This window comes from Limulus polyphemus, unplaced genomic scaffold (assembly GCF_000517525.1).
Source record: "Limulus polyphemus unplaced genomic scaffold, Limulus_polyphemus-2.1.2 Scaffold80, whole genome shotgun sequence".
Taxonomy (NCBI): domain Eukaryota; kingdom Metazoa; phylum Arthropoda; class Merostomata; order Xiphosura; family Limulidae; genus Limulus; species Limulus polyphemus.
Window position 1 is genome coordinate 346,490 of NW_013665690.1, and position 16,724 is coordinate 363,213.

At 32.8% G+C, this 16,724-nt stretch overlaps 1 protein-coding gene across 1 annotated transcript in view; it reads right to left on the minus strand.

Moving 5' to 3' along the window:
• Positions 1–6,046: 6,046 nt before the first annotated feature.
• LOC106467413 (Kv channel-interacting protein 4-like) overlaps positions 6,047–16,724 on the minus strand; it is a 100,888-nt gene continuing 90,210 nt past the window's right edge. Inside the window, exons 8-10 of the mRNA XM_022396375.1 lie at positions 16,550–16,723; positions 10,498–10,560; positions 6,047–9,108 (exon numbers count right to left, since the gene is read on the minus strand). Of these exons, the coding sequence (XP_022252083.1) occupies positions 9,061–9,108; positions 10,498–10,560; positions 16,550–16,723 (285 nt within the window). The 3' untranslated portion in view covers positions 6,047–9,060. The remainder of the gene's footprint in view (positions 9,109–10,497; positions 10,561–16,549; position 16,724) is intronic.

A 16,724-nucleotide genomic window follows, 5' to 3' on the forward strand; every position in this document is an offset into this window, starting at 1 on the left:
TCAATGAGAAGCTGATTGATGTAGTATACACAAAACAAGAATGGTGATATGTTTCCATTTAAATGAAAAGAGATTTTTTGTGTAAAGACAAATAAAAAGAAATACTCTATTGATAAGATAAAGATAACAATAAAAAACAAAAGCAGGCAGTGATATGGAACATGAATAAAAGTGGTTATAAATGAAAGATGTTACATTTAACAGAAATAAAGCTGTGTTTTAGAATGAATCAGAACTCAGACTTAATCACTGTACATCAAACTGAAAAAAAAAACAATCTGCTGAAAAGTAACTAACTGAATTATGACAAAGAAGGATATTGTGATAAAACTTAACCAATGAGTTGTGGTTCTTTGAAAGTAGAAACAAACCTGTTTTGAAGGTGCAAAGGTTGCTTGCATAATTCACATTTTCCTTAGAGTAGGCCAATCACAAAATATACTTCAAGAATCTAGAAATGTCTGTGCTCATAAAGTAAACTTGTCCTCAGATTGATGTTGGTCATAATACTAACACTCCAGGTAACATCTCTGAAAGATTCATGCATTAAAAAATAACACTAGAACAAGTTATTAGGTGACCTAGTGGGATATGTGATTCCCGTCCTTCAAAGTAGCAGCGACCAAGAGGTAATTTGAGATAAATATGGGAGTAACAACTGTTGCTACAGTTTGAGTGGTCAAGATGATAGGCTATCTGTGCTCTGCTCACTACGGGTATCGAAACCCGGTTTCTAGCGTTTTAAGTCCGCAGACATACCGCTGTGCCACTGGTAATGTGATAGAAATAAGGGAGAAGTAACATGCTTCCAAAATTCAGTATTATATATTTATATATATATACAAATCTTGTACATTGCTGTCAGTTTTAAGTTTTAGCAAATGAACATATTCGGACATTATTGTGAATTGATAAACTTCCAAAAGTTCGTTATTCAGTATAGAAAAAAAAAAAAAACTCTCAGAAGTGCGAAGCATATTTTATAAACAGACGAGTGCGAAACTGAATGTAATTATGTAATACCTTTTACTAGAAGAGTTACTAAAACAGCCGGACGTAGAATAAGAAGATATTTGACAAAAAGCCGGACGGACTTAATGCAAGTGAAAGCAGTAGACCTTTACTCTCTTTCGGTGGTTTTTGACGCTGATTCTCAAATTGTCTAAACGGCCTTAAATAGAATATTTGCACGTCGATATATAAAATAAATTTACTTATTTTTTGTTTGCTTTGTAGTTGACGCAAAGACGCACAATGGGCTACCTGTGATGTGGCCCATCGTGGGTATCGAAACCTGGTTTTAGCGTTATAAGCCTTCAGTCTTGCTGCTGTGCCATTGAGGGGCTTTACTTGGTGAATGATAATCATTTAAAGTTATTAGTGGAGTAAAATTAAATAACCAGTCGATAAGCCCAATAACTTAAGCCATATGATCATTGAATAGGCAAGATAAATTAGTGTAAACACCAGCAATGACAAAAGATTAGTGAACGTGTGACATTTTTTATTTATATTAAACTTTTCACATTTTATTTGGTGAATTTCTTCATTTTTTTTATTGTGTTCAGACTGTATTACAAAACTTACTTTCCACCGTATTCCTTAAGTTTTGCTCTTTGAGGCGTGTATATTCCGTTAGATGCTTAAGTTTACTATATTCAGGAATATTTTTTTTCATATTTTTTAATATAGTAACTCTTTTGACTATAAATTGGCTTAGAATGAATCATGTTATAAAAAATCAATGGTGCCTAGGTTTTTAAAACTACAGTTTACGTAAGTAGTTTGAAAAGTTGCCAGAACTTATAAACCTTGCAGTCTTTTTATTTTTCTTTAAGAAGAGAGTTGATGAGCTATAAATTTGAGCAAAAATGCTTTATTCCCAGTTAATCCCTGTCATTTCTCCAGTTCTACCTCAGCTAGTCCAAATAATATCTTCACAGATCGCTCACTAGTGCACATTTGGGCCGAAGAAAACAAATGGTCTTTATGTTACGTGACTATATGCCTTCACTGAAACGATTTTCATTGTTTTGGGGAAACCTACTGTGCCTTTTTTTTACAGAAATTCTGCCATTAAATAAAGCGTTTCAGATCTCTTGCTTCTGAATCTAACGCAACCAATCTTTTGTGCAAACTAAAAAAAAACAGTTCTTGAAAAGTTCGTGGTTTTTAAATCTGACTGTTTTTCCTATCTCTTTTATTTATTTATTTTCGGATTTACTGAGCATAAAGTCCCATCTTTCTTTTTCTTCCTTTATTGAACTAATTTGTAGAAACGACAACGAAAGTCTTCAAATCTACATAACTACGGAAGGTTTGATTTGCTATTTATGAGGGGCCAAATGTAACTTTGTAATTTAAGCTAAATTGTATGAGTAATTTATGTATTGCCGAGTTAGTTCATAATCCCAAGTGGGACAACGGTAGGTCTACGGATTTACAACGCTACAATCAGGGGTTCGATTCTCCTCGGTGGACAAGGCAGATAGCTCGATGTGGCTTTGCTTTCAAACACACACTTAGTTTATAAATTCTACTATTTGTAAATTGACAAGTTGGCTGAGAAATATGTTTGTTATACAGGCATGCCACTTTATAATCTATTCTCATACGGTCCCCCGGTAGGCAGCGGTAAGTTTACGGACTTGCAACCTAAAATCCGGGGTTCGATTCCTCGCAAACAAATAATCTTCTTACATTTGGCGCCTCCCAGCTACTTATTCGAATAACTATGTAGAATAGGTTAATTTAGAATATAACCGTGTCGAAAAATCTTTTGACTGAATGTTAAGTGCCATCATATTTGGGAAAAACTGGCAAACAAGGATCATGTTTGTTGTCACATAGGGTAGAGCTAATTAACTTCAAGGTTATCTGAATTGATTGGTTATCTATTAAATGTTCAAAAATCTTTTGACTGAATGTTAAGTGCCATCATATTTGGGAAAACTGGCAAACAAGGATCATGTTTGTTGTCACATAGGGTAGAGCTAATTAACTTCAAGGTTATCTGAATTGATTGGTTATTTATTAAATGTTCAAAAATCTCAGATTTTTCGTTAATACAAATTCGGATATATTGATTATAAAAAATTGGTATTTATTGTGCACATTGAACCGTTTAAATCAGTAGAACAGTTTTAACATCTTTTTAAAGAACATATTACGTTATTATCTTTCTTTATCCTCTCCTGCAATTTTTAGGTACATTAACTAAGTATAGATATGCAATACTTTAAGTGAAATCATGCGGTATACACTTGCCGTGTAGACGAATTTTCATAAAATATTCGGGGAAAAAACCGTTCACTCCTATCGATCGTTTGGTATACCAAACGATCGATAGGAGTGAATTCCTTATATAGTACGAGGGATCAACTCCTTATATAGTACGAGGGATCAACTCCTTATATAGTACGAGGGATCAACTCCTTATATAGTAAGAGGGATCAACTCCTTATATAGTAAGAGGGATCAACTCCTTATATAGTAAAAGGGATTAACTCCTTATATAGTAAGAGGGATCAACTCCTTATATAGTAAGAGGGATCAACTCCTTATATAGTACGAGGGATCAACTCCTTATATAGTAAGAGGGATCAACTCCTTATATAGTAAGAGGGATCAACTCTTTAAGACTAGATACAAGTACTTAAGATCATGTTTGCCTTAGATAACTATAAACTCGAATAAATCATGCACAGTTTATTTGGATTGAAAATTCGTAACAAGTAATGATTTTTATCAAAATGTTTGTTCAATGGGCTGGGGATGCTTCAACCCCCCCCCCTCAAAACACACTTCATATCTAACTACTCCCATTTATAACTATGACAGTGTGAGTTCAGTAGTTCAAATGTTTTTAATGAATGCTCTTTTCTTGGAAAACTGTAGGTTAACACAGATTACCCTGCAGTAGAAGAGTTAGTATAAATTCTGTTGAAGAAAGAGGCGGTTTTTCTAGGAATTGAAATTAGAAGGGGTGTTCGAATGTTCATGGGGGACGAAGATGTACTGAAAAATGTTTCACGACCATTTTATCAGGAACATGGTTTCCGTAATTAACTGCCAATACTACCTCAATTTGCTGTTAGAAAACTATTTTATACAACTAAATTTCCAACTAAAAGATACGGGATTTTATTTTTCAACTAGAAAATATTTAATACAACTAGATCTAGCTGTAAGACTACTAAATTGGAAGCACTACATGTGACTAGTTGAGCACTGAAGGTGGGAAGTGATGGGAAAGTTCAGGGGTGTAGGGAAATTCCTAGAAGTCTTTGTTTTTTCTTTTAACAGTTCGTTCAGAAGGAGGTGGGTTATGTGTTTTTATAGAGATTGTTCAAATTGTTTAGCAGGGAAAAGTTGTACATAACCGTTCAAAAGGAAGATAATGCAAACTTTGTAAAGTGTGCCGAGCAGGAGGTGACTGAAGAGAAGGCAGATGAATTAGTGCAAATCATTCAGTAGGAAGTTGTCGATTGTTAAAAATTGGCGGTGGTTTTGCAACTGTCTAGCTTAATATTTAAACCACTGATCTCCGCTTTCAATTGAATTTGAAAAGTTTATTATTCTTATGATAACTTCCGGTTACCCTGATTTTATACCACTCTTGACCGCGGTTGCGTATAACCCCCTAGACACCCGACCTCTTAGTGACCTGAAATATTTTTAATACTGACAATATAATGGAAGATTAAAGTGCATTGGGTTAGAGGAAAACAATTTTGTTTGTTTTTGAATTTCGCGCAAACCTACACGTCCTTAATTTAGCAGTGTAAGACTAGTCATCACCACCCACCGCCAACTCTTGGGTTACTCTTTTACCAACGAATAGTGGGATTGACCGTCACATTATAACGCCCCCACGGCTGAAAGGGCGAGCATGTTTGGTGTGAAGGGGATTCGAACCCGCGACCCTCAGATTGCGAGTCGAGCGCACTAACCACCTGGCCATGCCGGGCCTGCTAAAATAATACTTGTGGGTGTGTATTGATAGAAAACTGATAATTTTTGCAGAACATACGAACTTTAAAACAATTTAAACATTGCATGTAAGGTACATCGAGAGATTTATTTATGTTTTTCAATCATTTATAATAAATGAAACAATTGGTTGAGAATATATGTGTGTATAGTTCTTATCACTGGTAATTTGGGTCTTAAACCTCGAAGTTTATGAACTTGAAATTATGACAAGTTTTTGATCATGACCTACAGAAAGCTGCTAGTTGACAAGCTCCTCATAGAGCTGATCTTTCCTCATTTACCAAAATTTGTGAACATTTTCAAAAAGGTTACTCTTCCAAATATGATGGTTTACACGCATTTATATAAATACATTTCAATGATCACGATTCAGCGAGATTTTAATTTTAATTAACAATTTTTGAAAAAAAAAGGAAGACAAAACTTATAGTCATTGTGAAATTTTATTAACATGCCATGAGATAGCGTCACCATGCAGCATTTTGTGAACATCTATATCGAATACAATGTCAGACATATAGTTTTCCACGTATAAAAATACTGTAAAGAACAATGCTGCACATCCTGCATTTTTTCACCACAGGCAGAAGAAATTATGGTTTTAAACGCTTCAATTGTAATGCAAGAGTCAGGTAAAAAATTTGGTATGGCAAAGTGAAGAATAAGATTACAAGAACATACAACAACAATTTGTTATGCAACATTTCGACCAGGTAAAAAATTTGGTATGGCAAAGTGAAGAATAAGATTACAAGAACATACAACAACAATTTGTTATGCAACATTTCGACGTTACCGAGCGAAATAGCTGTTTGCGCAAAATACAAAAATTACCTCATATCACCGTCTCATTTTTCTACAATATACATAATTTAGCTAAAAGATAACGCCCAACAACTTTTCTTGGTTTTGCGAAAAGCCTATTAAAGCAAAACTAATCTTTTCTCATCTTATATACAAGTTTCGCATTAAATATTTAACGTTCTGGCAAGGTAAATGCAATAACTAGTAAGCATAAGCCAAATCAAAAATCTAGATTGTATTCGTTTAAGGGAATGTTTTTTGTTATTGTTTTCAACCTACTCGTAATATATCGCTACGTTTAGAAACGTGTCAATAAAAAGATCGAGTTCTTATAGTGTCCTGTAATAGTGTCCTTAATTAATATTCTCCCATCTATAAAAACTTAAATAAATCTACTACTCACGTAATACAAGACGTGAACATTTGAATAACTTAATTATTTACTGTATTAATAATATTACAATCAGCACTTCTAATTCTAAAAATTTGGAGTTAACTTTAACGTAGTGCTGTTTTCATTCTTTTAAAAGTTTTTAAATGTACACGAAATAAGACTAAAAGTACCAGATTTTAAAAATATCAGACCAGCCAATCAGTCTAATGAGAGTAAACACAAAACAAGTTCGTACCTTTAAAACATAAATCAAGTCTAACACTAATACAAAAATTATTATTCGAAGTATACTATTCATGAACTATAATCGCAATTGCGTTCTTTTCATAGCATATAAGCCAAATCGTCTTAAGCTTTATCTCAATAAAAATTTCGATGAGATATAACGTTTTTTTTCTTCACTTTAACATTTTATCTTTGTTATAGTAACTTCATTTTAGCGTCTAACTCTGCTTGTTATGTAGATTTCCCACTGGCAGAATCAAACTTGAATTTAATGGAGGTCCAGTTCCTCGAAGACGATTTAGTTATTCTAGCTTTTGGTTAGTTGAAATTATCATATCTTCTGCATGTAATGTTAATTAGTTTTGCAATTTTTTTATTCTTTACGCTCCACATCTACAACTAATATCTTGTATCATCTAAGCTATCACATAATTATTACAGTGGAGAATCAGTGTATTTAACTACCAAAAACTCTCATATTGACCTTTACACATATGTATATCTGAAAGTTAACACTACTTTATGTGAAAAAAAACAAAACAATATTTTTGAAAAAATTAGTCCAATATAGTAAGGTCAAGCTTTACCTAAGCACAAGCATACACATTCACTCCTCGTGCCACTAGCTGTTGCAATGTGTTATGCAAAGTTTATTAAGGTGATCATTTCATATTTATCAAGAATTTTCAAAAAATATTCGAACATACACGTTTTTAGCTCTGTGTGTGTAGTTTTAATAGTAGAAGGTTGGTCAAAGAAAGTGACTAAATTCCTTTCACTCTAGTTAACTACTGTTCTAGATAATTTTTCTATGGTATCACGTGTGTTTTTCATAGAAAATATTGCTACATAGTAGAACATAATATGTAAAGGTGGACAGTGATTTTGATGGGTAAGTTAATACCTTGAAGACATACCCTCCTTATTTTGTTATTGGAATGGTCGTCAGTAACGCATACGCACTGAGAGGGATGGCATCACAATCTTTTATGTAATACTATGCTCCCTTAGTCTGGAAGAAAAGTTACTAAAAGTAAAATCAAATCAACAAGCTACAAGTCTCAAGCTAATAAAGCGCATTCTATTCCACCTGTGCACTCTTCACTTTGGTTTTCGAAAAAGATTAATTTTAATTTTGTTTTTATTGTGTGTCTGGTCTCTTTCTTTAAACTCAGTCAGGGAATTCCGATTTAATTCTGTGATGCATTTCCTGACATTCTTCAAGCTACTGCGGCACTGTTATTAACTTTTAGGACATCAGTGCCTCCGAGAATACCACAACTCCTCCAATTAACTAAGTCACAAATATTCTCACAAAACTAAATTTATCTACAAGTTTTAGTTATTATTTGATAAATAATCAAAAATTGTGTCAGTTTATTAACAAAGAAGCAATATAGCTCAGAACCAAATCTACTTCATCAAGATTTTGTATTTAGCAAAATGTTATTATAGGTCGGATGAAACATTACGTTTGTGAATCAAGTTTTGATAGGTGATTAATTAGCCATTCCTCTTGGTCGCCGATGTAGCTTTTCTCTATATATTTTCAAAGTTCGTTTACTCTATAGCTATGTTAATCTTCTGGGGTCCAAGTTTTAAATCATAACTTCAAGTTTAAACATATAGAAAAATAACTTGTAATGGAACAGAGTCATAGAAACATCAAACTATAAAGATTCTCGCATGAACTGACACCTGTTACTAGACTCTATTTACCCATTGGACATCTCAATACATTTTACAACATAAAATGGACAGTTTTTTTCAACATACTAAAGAGAAACGGCATTGACGAGTTTCTAAAGCTAAATGTCGTTATTATTGTATTTTCTGTTGATATATGAAGTGGTAAAAAATCTTATTTGACTCATACTAAAGTTTCGTTCAATGCAGAAGCACTTGGATGGTGTTAAAATAATTAACCTTCACTGATAATGTTAAGAGTATTACAACACATACCTTTTCAGTTCTTCAGTACATAATAGCATGCCAGCATTTAAACCAGCTATCGTTAGAGGGCGCCGCTTAAAAATAAAGCTAAACAGAATCAAAAACTAAGAAAACACAAATTTGTTCTAGTCAGGCCAATAAAGTTTTAAAAAATCAGAGCCATTTTCAATTAAAATCTTAGATGAAAGTTTTATATACTGTTTGGGAAAATCTTTTGGTCATAAGAAGAAAATATAAATATATACTCGTCTGATAACCTAAGAAGCTTTTCAGCAAAAACTAGTTAATAAAGATCAACAAGCACCTCTTAATAAAAATAAACACCGATACAAAAGAAGTGACTTTGTAAAAAAAAAAAGACTTAGGACTAATATTACATAACAGTGGACGGTGAAACAATGATGTTACAGAGATGAGTTGTTGATAACAAGTGCTTACGATGGAAATTGTTAAATACCATAGTAATTACGTAATGTAAGCAAAATCCAGAAAAATATGAAAGTATTTAACACTGATGTATTTTGCGATTATACAAAGAAGAATAAACTGCAGTGGTCCAGTCTTGGCACAGTTTAGTTCTTTCATTGTTAGCCTGAGCTCCAGTAAAGCAGCAGGAAATATATGGCACACCTGTCCAGTAGGTGGCGGTACCAGTTAGCGCTGTAGCGTTATAAATGACATTTAGTTCATCAAAGAACGGTATCGAGTAGATTAAGTGATTTGATGATGTTTTCATCCTAAAAATAATAAAACAAACGAATTAAAACTCCGTATTTTACGTGGAAACAAATAGAAACTGATGTCAGATAAAATATAAGATAAGATATAGAACATTCTTAGACAAAAATGTTATGTTATCAGAATAATAAATACCTACTTTTATAAAATTTGGTAAACGTGTGCAGTTAATTCAGAACATAGTAATGTCAATAAAAAATGAATAGTTCTTTTGGTTGGGTTGAAAGTAAGCAAAATTATACAAATGCTCTGTGTCAGTAACTCCAGTTTCAATATAGCGTCGAGGGTGAAGGTGGGGAGAGAATCTATCCATAAAATATACGGCAGTTAATCAAGTCTTATAGACAATATTCTTGCTATCATCACAAGCTGAAGAGAACACCGTGTTGCTCTTTTACACACATATATACACACACACACGTCTATTTCTGGTACAAATTCATTTGATAAACAACATAAAAAATTATGATTTTTGCAAGATTCCAATCTTTAATATTTTCACTAGAAGTTTAGTTTTAGAGACTTATTCCACTCGCCTAACCTAACCTGTATCTTAAGCGTCACAAAAGTCCGTGTGATAGATGCAACGACTTTCCATTATATTCAAAAGAGCATTGGAAATATAATCACGTGCTCAGTGAACCTGGCATAGCAATACATCACAGTTAAGATACTTGTGAGGGGAAGCGATGAGAAAAAATAATCTATAAAAGAGGTTTCCCTGATTAATAGATTAAGGCTAGACTTTAACGAAACGAGTTCAGCAATTAACCTGTTGTTGAGAGTATAATGAAAAGCCGACTGTATCTTAAGTATATTTAATCTGCTGTTAAGAATAATAAAAAAAAGATTAAATTAAGCATAAATAAGGCCAATATTTGTAAACCTTAATTTTGTTTTATTTCTATATTATTATTCAAATATTTAAGTTTAAAGGACAAGTAATAATTAAAATCTATGTAACGTAATTCCAGCGGAGCTCCATACTTCTATGACATAACGCACATGACTTAACTAAGTTAATGAAAAACAAGAAATATTTTTCAATAATTCATGAATCCGAAAAGCGAGGATAAAACCATAATTTTGTAAAATATTCTCAAAATCACATTTAGCCGTCTTACTAGACTGGTGTACTTTCAACCTTAATTTATCAAGAAAACAAAACAATTTAAAATAATTCATTCTAGAGATATAGCTGACAAAATCATAAGTGGAGTAATTTTCTTCAGTAAGTATGCATTAAAGCACCATTAATTATGCTTATAAAAAAGATACGGAAATTATTCAGTAAGGGGTAAGTAATACACTGTGCAGATAAAAGTATTTCTAATACAACCAAATCATGAACTACATTCAAAATACTAGGTAATATATTTTTAATGCACCTTTAAGCATGTTTCCACGAATTCATCAAACGTAACTACGCCATCTTTATTCAGGTCCAATCTCTGTAAAACAGAAAAATAATAAAATTGTATGTATGAATTGTCATATTTTTCTAAAAATTTTAAATAGAAGCTTTACATTTTTATTTATGAGTTGAATATTGGCTTGTAGTAAACTGTATGTAAAACTTATTATTATTATTTTACCTGCGACGTATATCTGAATTTTCATACAAAGTGGGTAGCGCCCTCACATAGTTTTAATACACGACCAGCAACTTTTAGTACATCAACATGCTGACGTTACCAGTAGCATCTGTTACCCCTTCACAGCGTCCCAGTGAAATGAAAAATTTAAAATGGATTTTAAGAAATCGCTAACTTGCTAATTCAGATAGAATATCTGAAAAACGACTTTCTGATTCCTAGACAAACTTGTTTTAATAATATGTCTTCCTTTACATTTTGTTTGGGATAACTGCCATGGCCTGTACTCTTATCATAATTACGGTATTGTAACAATATAGCTAAGCCTGAAAAAAAAAAAAGTTTTATAACATGCAATTGAAAAACTTGTTTATAAAGTAAAACTAACAGATAAAAGTAGCGTTTTCTAATATAAACCTTTTCCCATAATTGTTTACTCACGTTCCGATTCTGAAAATCACATCACACAATTCGTAATTTTGAGAAACTAAGTTACCATCTTGTCTCACCTTGCAAATCACTATATAACCATGACTCGAGTATCATAACTATGACTTAGAATTCGACTAAACCCATCCATAGAAATAAAACAGCTGATAAGAACACAAAAAGAGTTCAGTGTATTAGTAAAATAAATTATATAAATACAGGATAGAAAATAAAGTAATTTTTGAATCAACTGTACTTAACTCTTCTTCGTTCAGTTTTGAAACGAGGCAACTCCAAAGTTTTATACTTGTGTCATTTTTCTCCTGAGAATGTATCCCTCAGCACAATATAAAATAACTTACATTTAAAGATGTAAAACTATCCAAGGATCTGATGTATAGGCCAGACAACGAATTAAATAAAGTTTTAAATGAAATTGCAATTAACTTAAGTGCAAAAAAAAAAAAAAGGCTTTCGGATACTCTTGACGAGACTTTTATCAAAATGTCTCAATATTTTAACTGCCATTACTCCATTTTATTTACAAACTATTGATACTGTTACGACAGCGGAAGTCACGCGGCTCTGGAGTTTCTAAAAGGATCATGACTTTTCCTGGTAACTCTAGTCTGTTCCAAGCGCCCTTTTTTTAGTATATAAGCCAGGACAAAAAAAAAAAAAAAAACACAAGCGGAGATATAATTTGCAGATAGATAGATATAGAGACAGATAATTGAGTCAAGCGAGCGGTAGTATAAAGTGTGTGTTTTGTTATCGTGATTGCAAACGCATTGACTGTGGAAACTCTGTGTACTGCAAAGTTGTATCGAGAAAGAATAAAGTAGTTTTAATTAAGAAAGGAATTGTATCGCTGAAGTTTCTCGGAAAGAATTTCTACGGTAAATTAATGAACAAGCAGATACGCAACAATATTGCTAGTATCATAGAAAAGTAGCTCATGTAGAATACATAATTAGACGAAAGCCTTAAACTTCAGACTTAGTATTAAAAACAACAAAAAAGACACAACAAAATTTAATATCAGAGGAGGAAAAAGAAATTAAGAACCTTGAACAGAACAACACAAATATCATGTTGTCTACTGAAGGAGAAAACTGTATTGTTATCGTGAATACACAGGTTAGAAAAAGGAACTTAAACCGTGAACAACTAAAGTTTTGTTTGTTTGTTTTGAATTTCTCGCAAAGCTACACGAGGGCTATCTGCGCTAGCCGTCCCTAATTTAGCAGTGTAAGACTAGAGGGAAGGCAGCTAGTCACCACCCACCGCCAACCCACCGATATATTGAAAAATAAAAATAATTCTTAGAATAACCCTATATGGTTACTGCAGTAGCTATTGTAAATAGTTGAGTTTGTGCAAACCTCACATTACAACAAAATTCTACAAGTCAAAGATTGTAAGTATAATTTTAACATTTTAACTTGTTTCCCCAAATAATCAAATTATACAGCAATAAAACATCCAGCTACAATGCGGAGAATAAAGATATTACTTGTGTTTAAGTTTCCCGTTCTTTTCTGATTCACATCATTTAACTTCCGGTTTATATTAGGGTTAGAATAAGCGCTTAAGCCCGAATTAGTGAAGTATTTCATTATTAAAATATTTTGAAGGTGTTTTTTACTTCTTGATGTAGAATATAATTTTCCACAGAAGCAAAATTCAAGATTATTAATGAATCTAATCTATTAAATGTACTAAATTCATACAGCAGAAATCTTGACCACATCTCTACTGTAAAATTGAACAAGAAATGACACAACTGCTTTGCCATTTCTGCCAAGTTTCGCGACTCGACTGCTGCACCTCCTCACTTCCGATCCACTTTCCTTGTCTTACAACAATTTTCTTGGAGAATGAATGCTCCTGAAAATCTTCGCCGAGACTTAGTTCATTTTTGGGAAACTTGTGCGTATTTTCCGCGTTTTCAAGAGAAAAAGACGGAGGAGCGCTCTCTCTCCTAAAAATAATCTGAATAACTTTTAAGGTATGACATTTAAAGTTCATTACAAGAGTTTCAAAAAGAAAGTCCATTATGTACTGAGGGTTCACTTTAACTTGTAGACTTTCACATGATCTGTTAGGCTTTCACAAAAGGGCTGAGCTATGTGTGCAATTTACTGCTCAAAAAAGTTAGTCAAATTGCTCATCTATTTAACTGTCTATAGGATAGCATTAGCCCGGGAGGGCCAACGACATTTCAGAGAAGACAAGCCCCTCTCTCCCCCTAGTGACGCTGACTCGGTTATATCCTTTTTTTCGTTGTTTTTAACTGCAATTGGGCTGTATACAATAAGATTCACTTAAAAACAAGTCATATTGCAGTTAGGCCGTGGTAGATATACACGACTGTTTCAATTTAAGCATAGTGCGAGTGTTAAATTTACTTAATTTTAGAAGCGATAGTTTATCGCAGGTTTGTTTACGTAAATGTTTACGAATCACATGTTGTGTACTTCAATTGTTGTATTATCAAGTCATGTTATTAGAACCTTCTGTGTTTTTCTAGTGGTTTTAATTGAATATTATTGCATCATAATATCTAGTAGTGTGTAGAACATTCTATGCCTCTGTCGGGGTATAAATATACATTGAAATTTTACTTCGAAAGATAAATCTAGACTACGTGATTGTGAGTTTAACTATAAAAAACATGTAGTGGCGATTTTTAAAGTGACATTATTAAATACTGTGTTTTGATAACAGAATAGAGAGAAATATTTTTTCTTGTCAGTTGTGTTCTAAAGTAACTGAACCAGTCTGTGTGGACTTTGCCGAAAAAGTGAGTTATTTAAAGCTCTAGATACAAATGTGATAAAAAACAGTGTAATCAATATTTGTACATATGTTTGACTTGTTTTAATATGGTATTTTAAAACAAGTGGATTATGTGCTGTTTGTTTATTGTTGAAATTTATCGCCAACAAGTTATGACGCCTACTGTAAAGAATCCGCTCCATACATAAAACTTGACATACCGTTTTGATTTTTTGATTATGTATTTTAAGATCAACTCAACAACACACAAACTAGATGTCGGAAGAAACGAGTCTTTAATAACCAATAAAAATCATTAAAACTAATAATTTTATGGTTATTCATCACTCTAGGTAAACGTTTTGTACTGTGAAAACCAGAAGCAAGAAGCATCACTTATCTCTGAATACCATAGACATAGATCAAACTGATAAGCCCATCCGTACAGAATGGATATAAATGATGTTGCCTAGTACCAAGGTAACTTTCAGCATCATTTAAACGAACCACTCTAACTATAAGGAGCACATGTTCGAAACGATACTACACTTGACTGATTACCCATGTTGTTAGTAAATTCCAGGTAATAGAAAGAAAGCCCAAAAGGAATTGGTTTTTACTATATATATATATATGCAGAGTAATTTTTTCTATTCAAAATGATACCTATACCGATCTTGAAGTTTCAATAAATGGTAAATATGGGTGACTGATGAACGACTCTCATGCATGTCTCGCCGTTTTCCTACGGTGATTAAGCCTAACAGTGCATAAACAAAAATTACACTGGATATCTATTTTTAACGCTAACTATTCTGCTTTTCCTGTCAGTAAAACAACCTGGTGTATATCAATGAAAAACAGCAATAAAACCATACAAAAACTAAGAATCTATATAAACCAATTTTTTTATTATCATGACACTATTTGTAAAGAACTAGAAGACGTAATTAGTATACAAGGACAATGCCTTAAATACAATAAACATAACCAAAATAATTACAACTCAGTTACTAGAAATGTTGGAATAATTACATGTTATATAATGTATTAATGTCCAAGTTTATTGAAGTTTATGAAGCATTTTATGTCGATTCCACCACCTATCTAATGACACTGTAATATGTCTACTAAAATTACAAATTTTAAACGCTTATGATGCAACGAGTTTTCCCTCTTATGACTGCAATTACTGCTCAGCTATTTGTTTATTTATTCACCCATCACACGATGAGAAGGTCTGAAAATCATAATCACGTGTACTGTAGTGTCAGTTGCAAGTGCAAAGTTGGAAGGTGTGATTTTTGCGTGGATGCACCTTTAAAGTTGTTTTGGTGCTCTAGTTTTTGAGGAAATGGTTGCTGTGATAGTTATTCCTTCTGTTGAACTGGACATCTCAATCCTATAGTTAATATTATTTCAGATCATTTGCTTGGCAGTTTTCTAAGTTTGTTTTACGCAGGTTAAAGTTTTAAACAGTAAGTTTGTTCTTGTTAGTCATTACAGTAAGGCACAAATTTTCGTGGCTTAAATAAAAATGGAATTACAACTTGGGGTTTCTATTTGAAAAACTTTATTTACCTCGACACATGTTTGAAAGTAAGTAAAAAAAAACTATCTTTAACATTTCTTAATCATAAAACCGTTTGTCTTTTAACAAGAGAAGATCTGATAGACTGATAACTCATATAAATCTTAGCACGAGTTTACGGTTTAATATGTTGATTAGAAAGATGCAATAAAACTCCCAAAATGTTCTTTAGGCGTTTATGAAGTCTTCCCAAAGCAAAGCTACCTTTGCTCAAGGCCATTACATTTGGACCTTGATTCACACTTTAACAACAGTTTTGAACATGCTCATGACATCTAGGACACTGCACACTTAGTATAAACATTTAATGGCTTTCGTTGGTTAAGGAAGTGGTTACAATGAGAAGAGCAAAGCATTATATTCTTAATATTTCTTCTGCTTCGCAGTTTTCTTGTCTGATTTGGATTCTAACGTTTTTTGGACGACCTCTTATTCTAAGCGTTTTAATTTCAACAGGAACCACACCGTGAATACATTCGTAACATTTGCATTTTATGAGAACGTCACACCTTCCAACCTTGAACTTGTAACTGAAAGTAAGGTAAAAATGACCTTCAGACATTCTTCCAGTGATATTGACTAGTTTAGCACGTCTTCTATAAGTAAATTACTTTACAAAAACAATACTTTCATCAAAATCTTGACGCCAAAGGAAAGAAAAACTCGTTTTGAAATGAAGATTTCTCTACAAGAAATGGGTCGATGAGCATAAAAACTTCGTACTATTCAAAGACTGCAATACTATCGTTGAAAGGAAGTTTTAATACAGTTTTATTATTTTTCAAAATTTGTAGTGCATACTGGAGGGACTTACACATTTTGATAAAAAGTTATGAGAAAAACGACCTTTACACTCCAGATATATATAAAACACTTTTTTTTTTTAGTTTAACCAACGTTTCGCCTTTGCGGCTTCCTCAGGGTTTACATACACAACTGTTTGATATTAGAATAGTCGTTAAATGATAAAACTGCTTGTAATGTTCTATTTGTCGAATCTGCCGGATATTGTTATGACTCTGGATTTTAGGATTAAATAACTACCTGAAATACTCTTTCTGCGTGTTCGCGTGCCGAAGTCTCGTCAACAGAGGGCTCTGCAAACTGGCCCATTAAGTTGTAGATGGAAATTATGATATCTGCCATCTCCTCCCGACTGATGCACCCATCACCATTAATATCGTATAGATGGAAAGTCCACTGAAGCTTTTCCATTTTT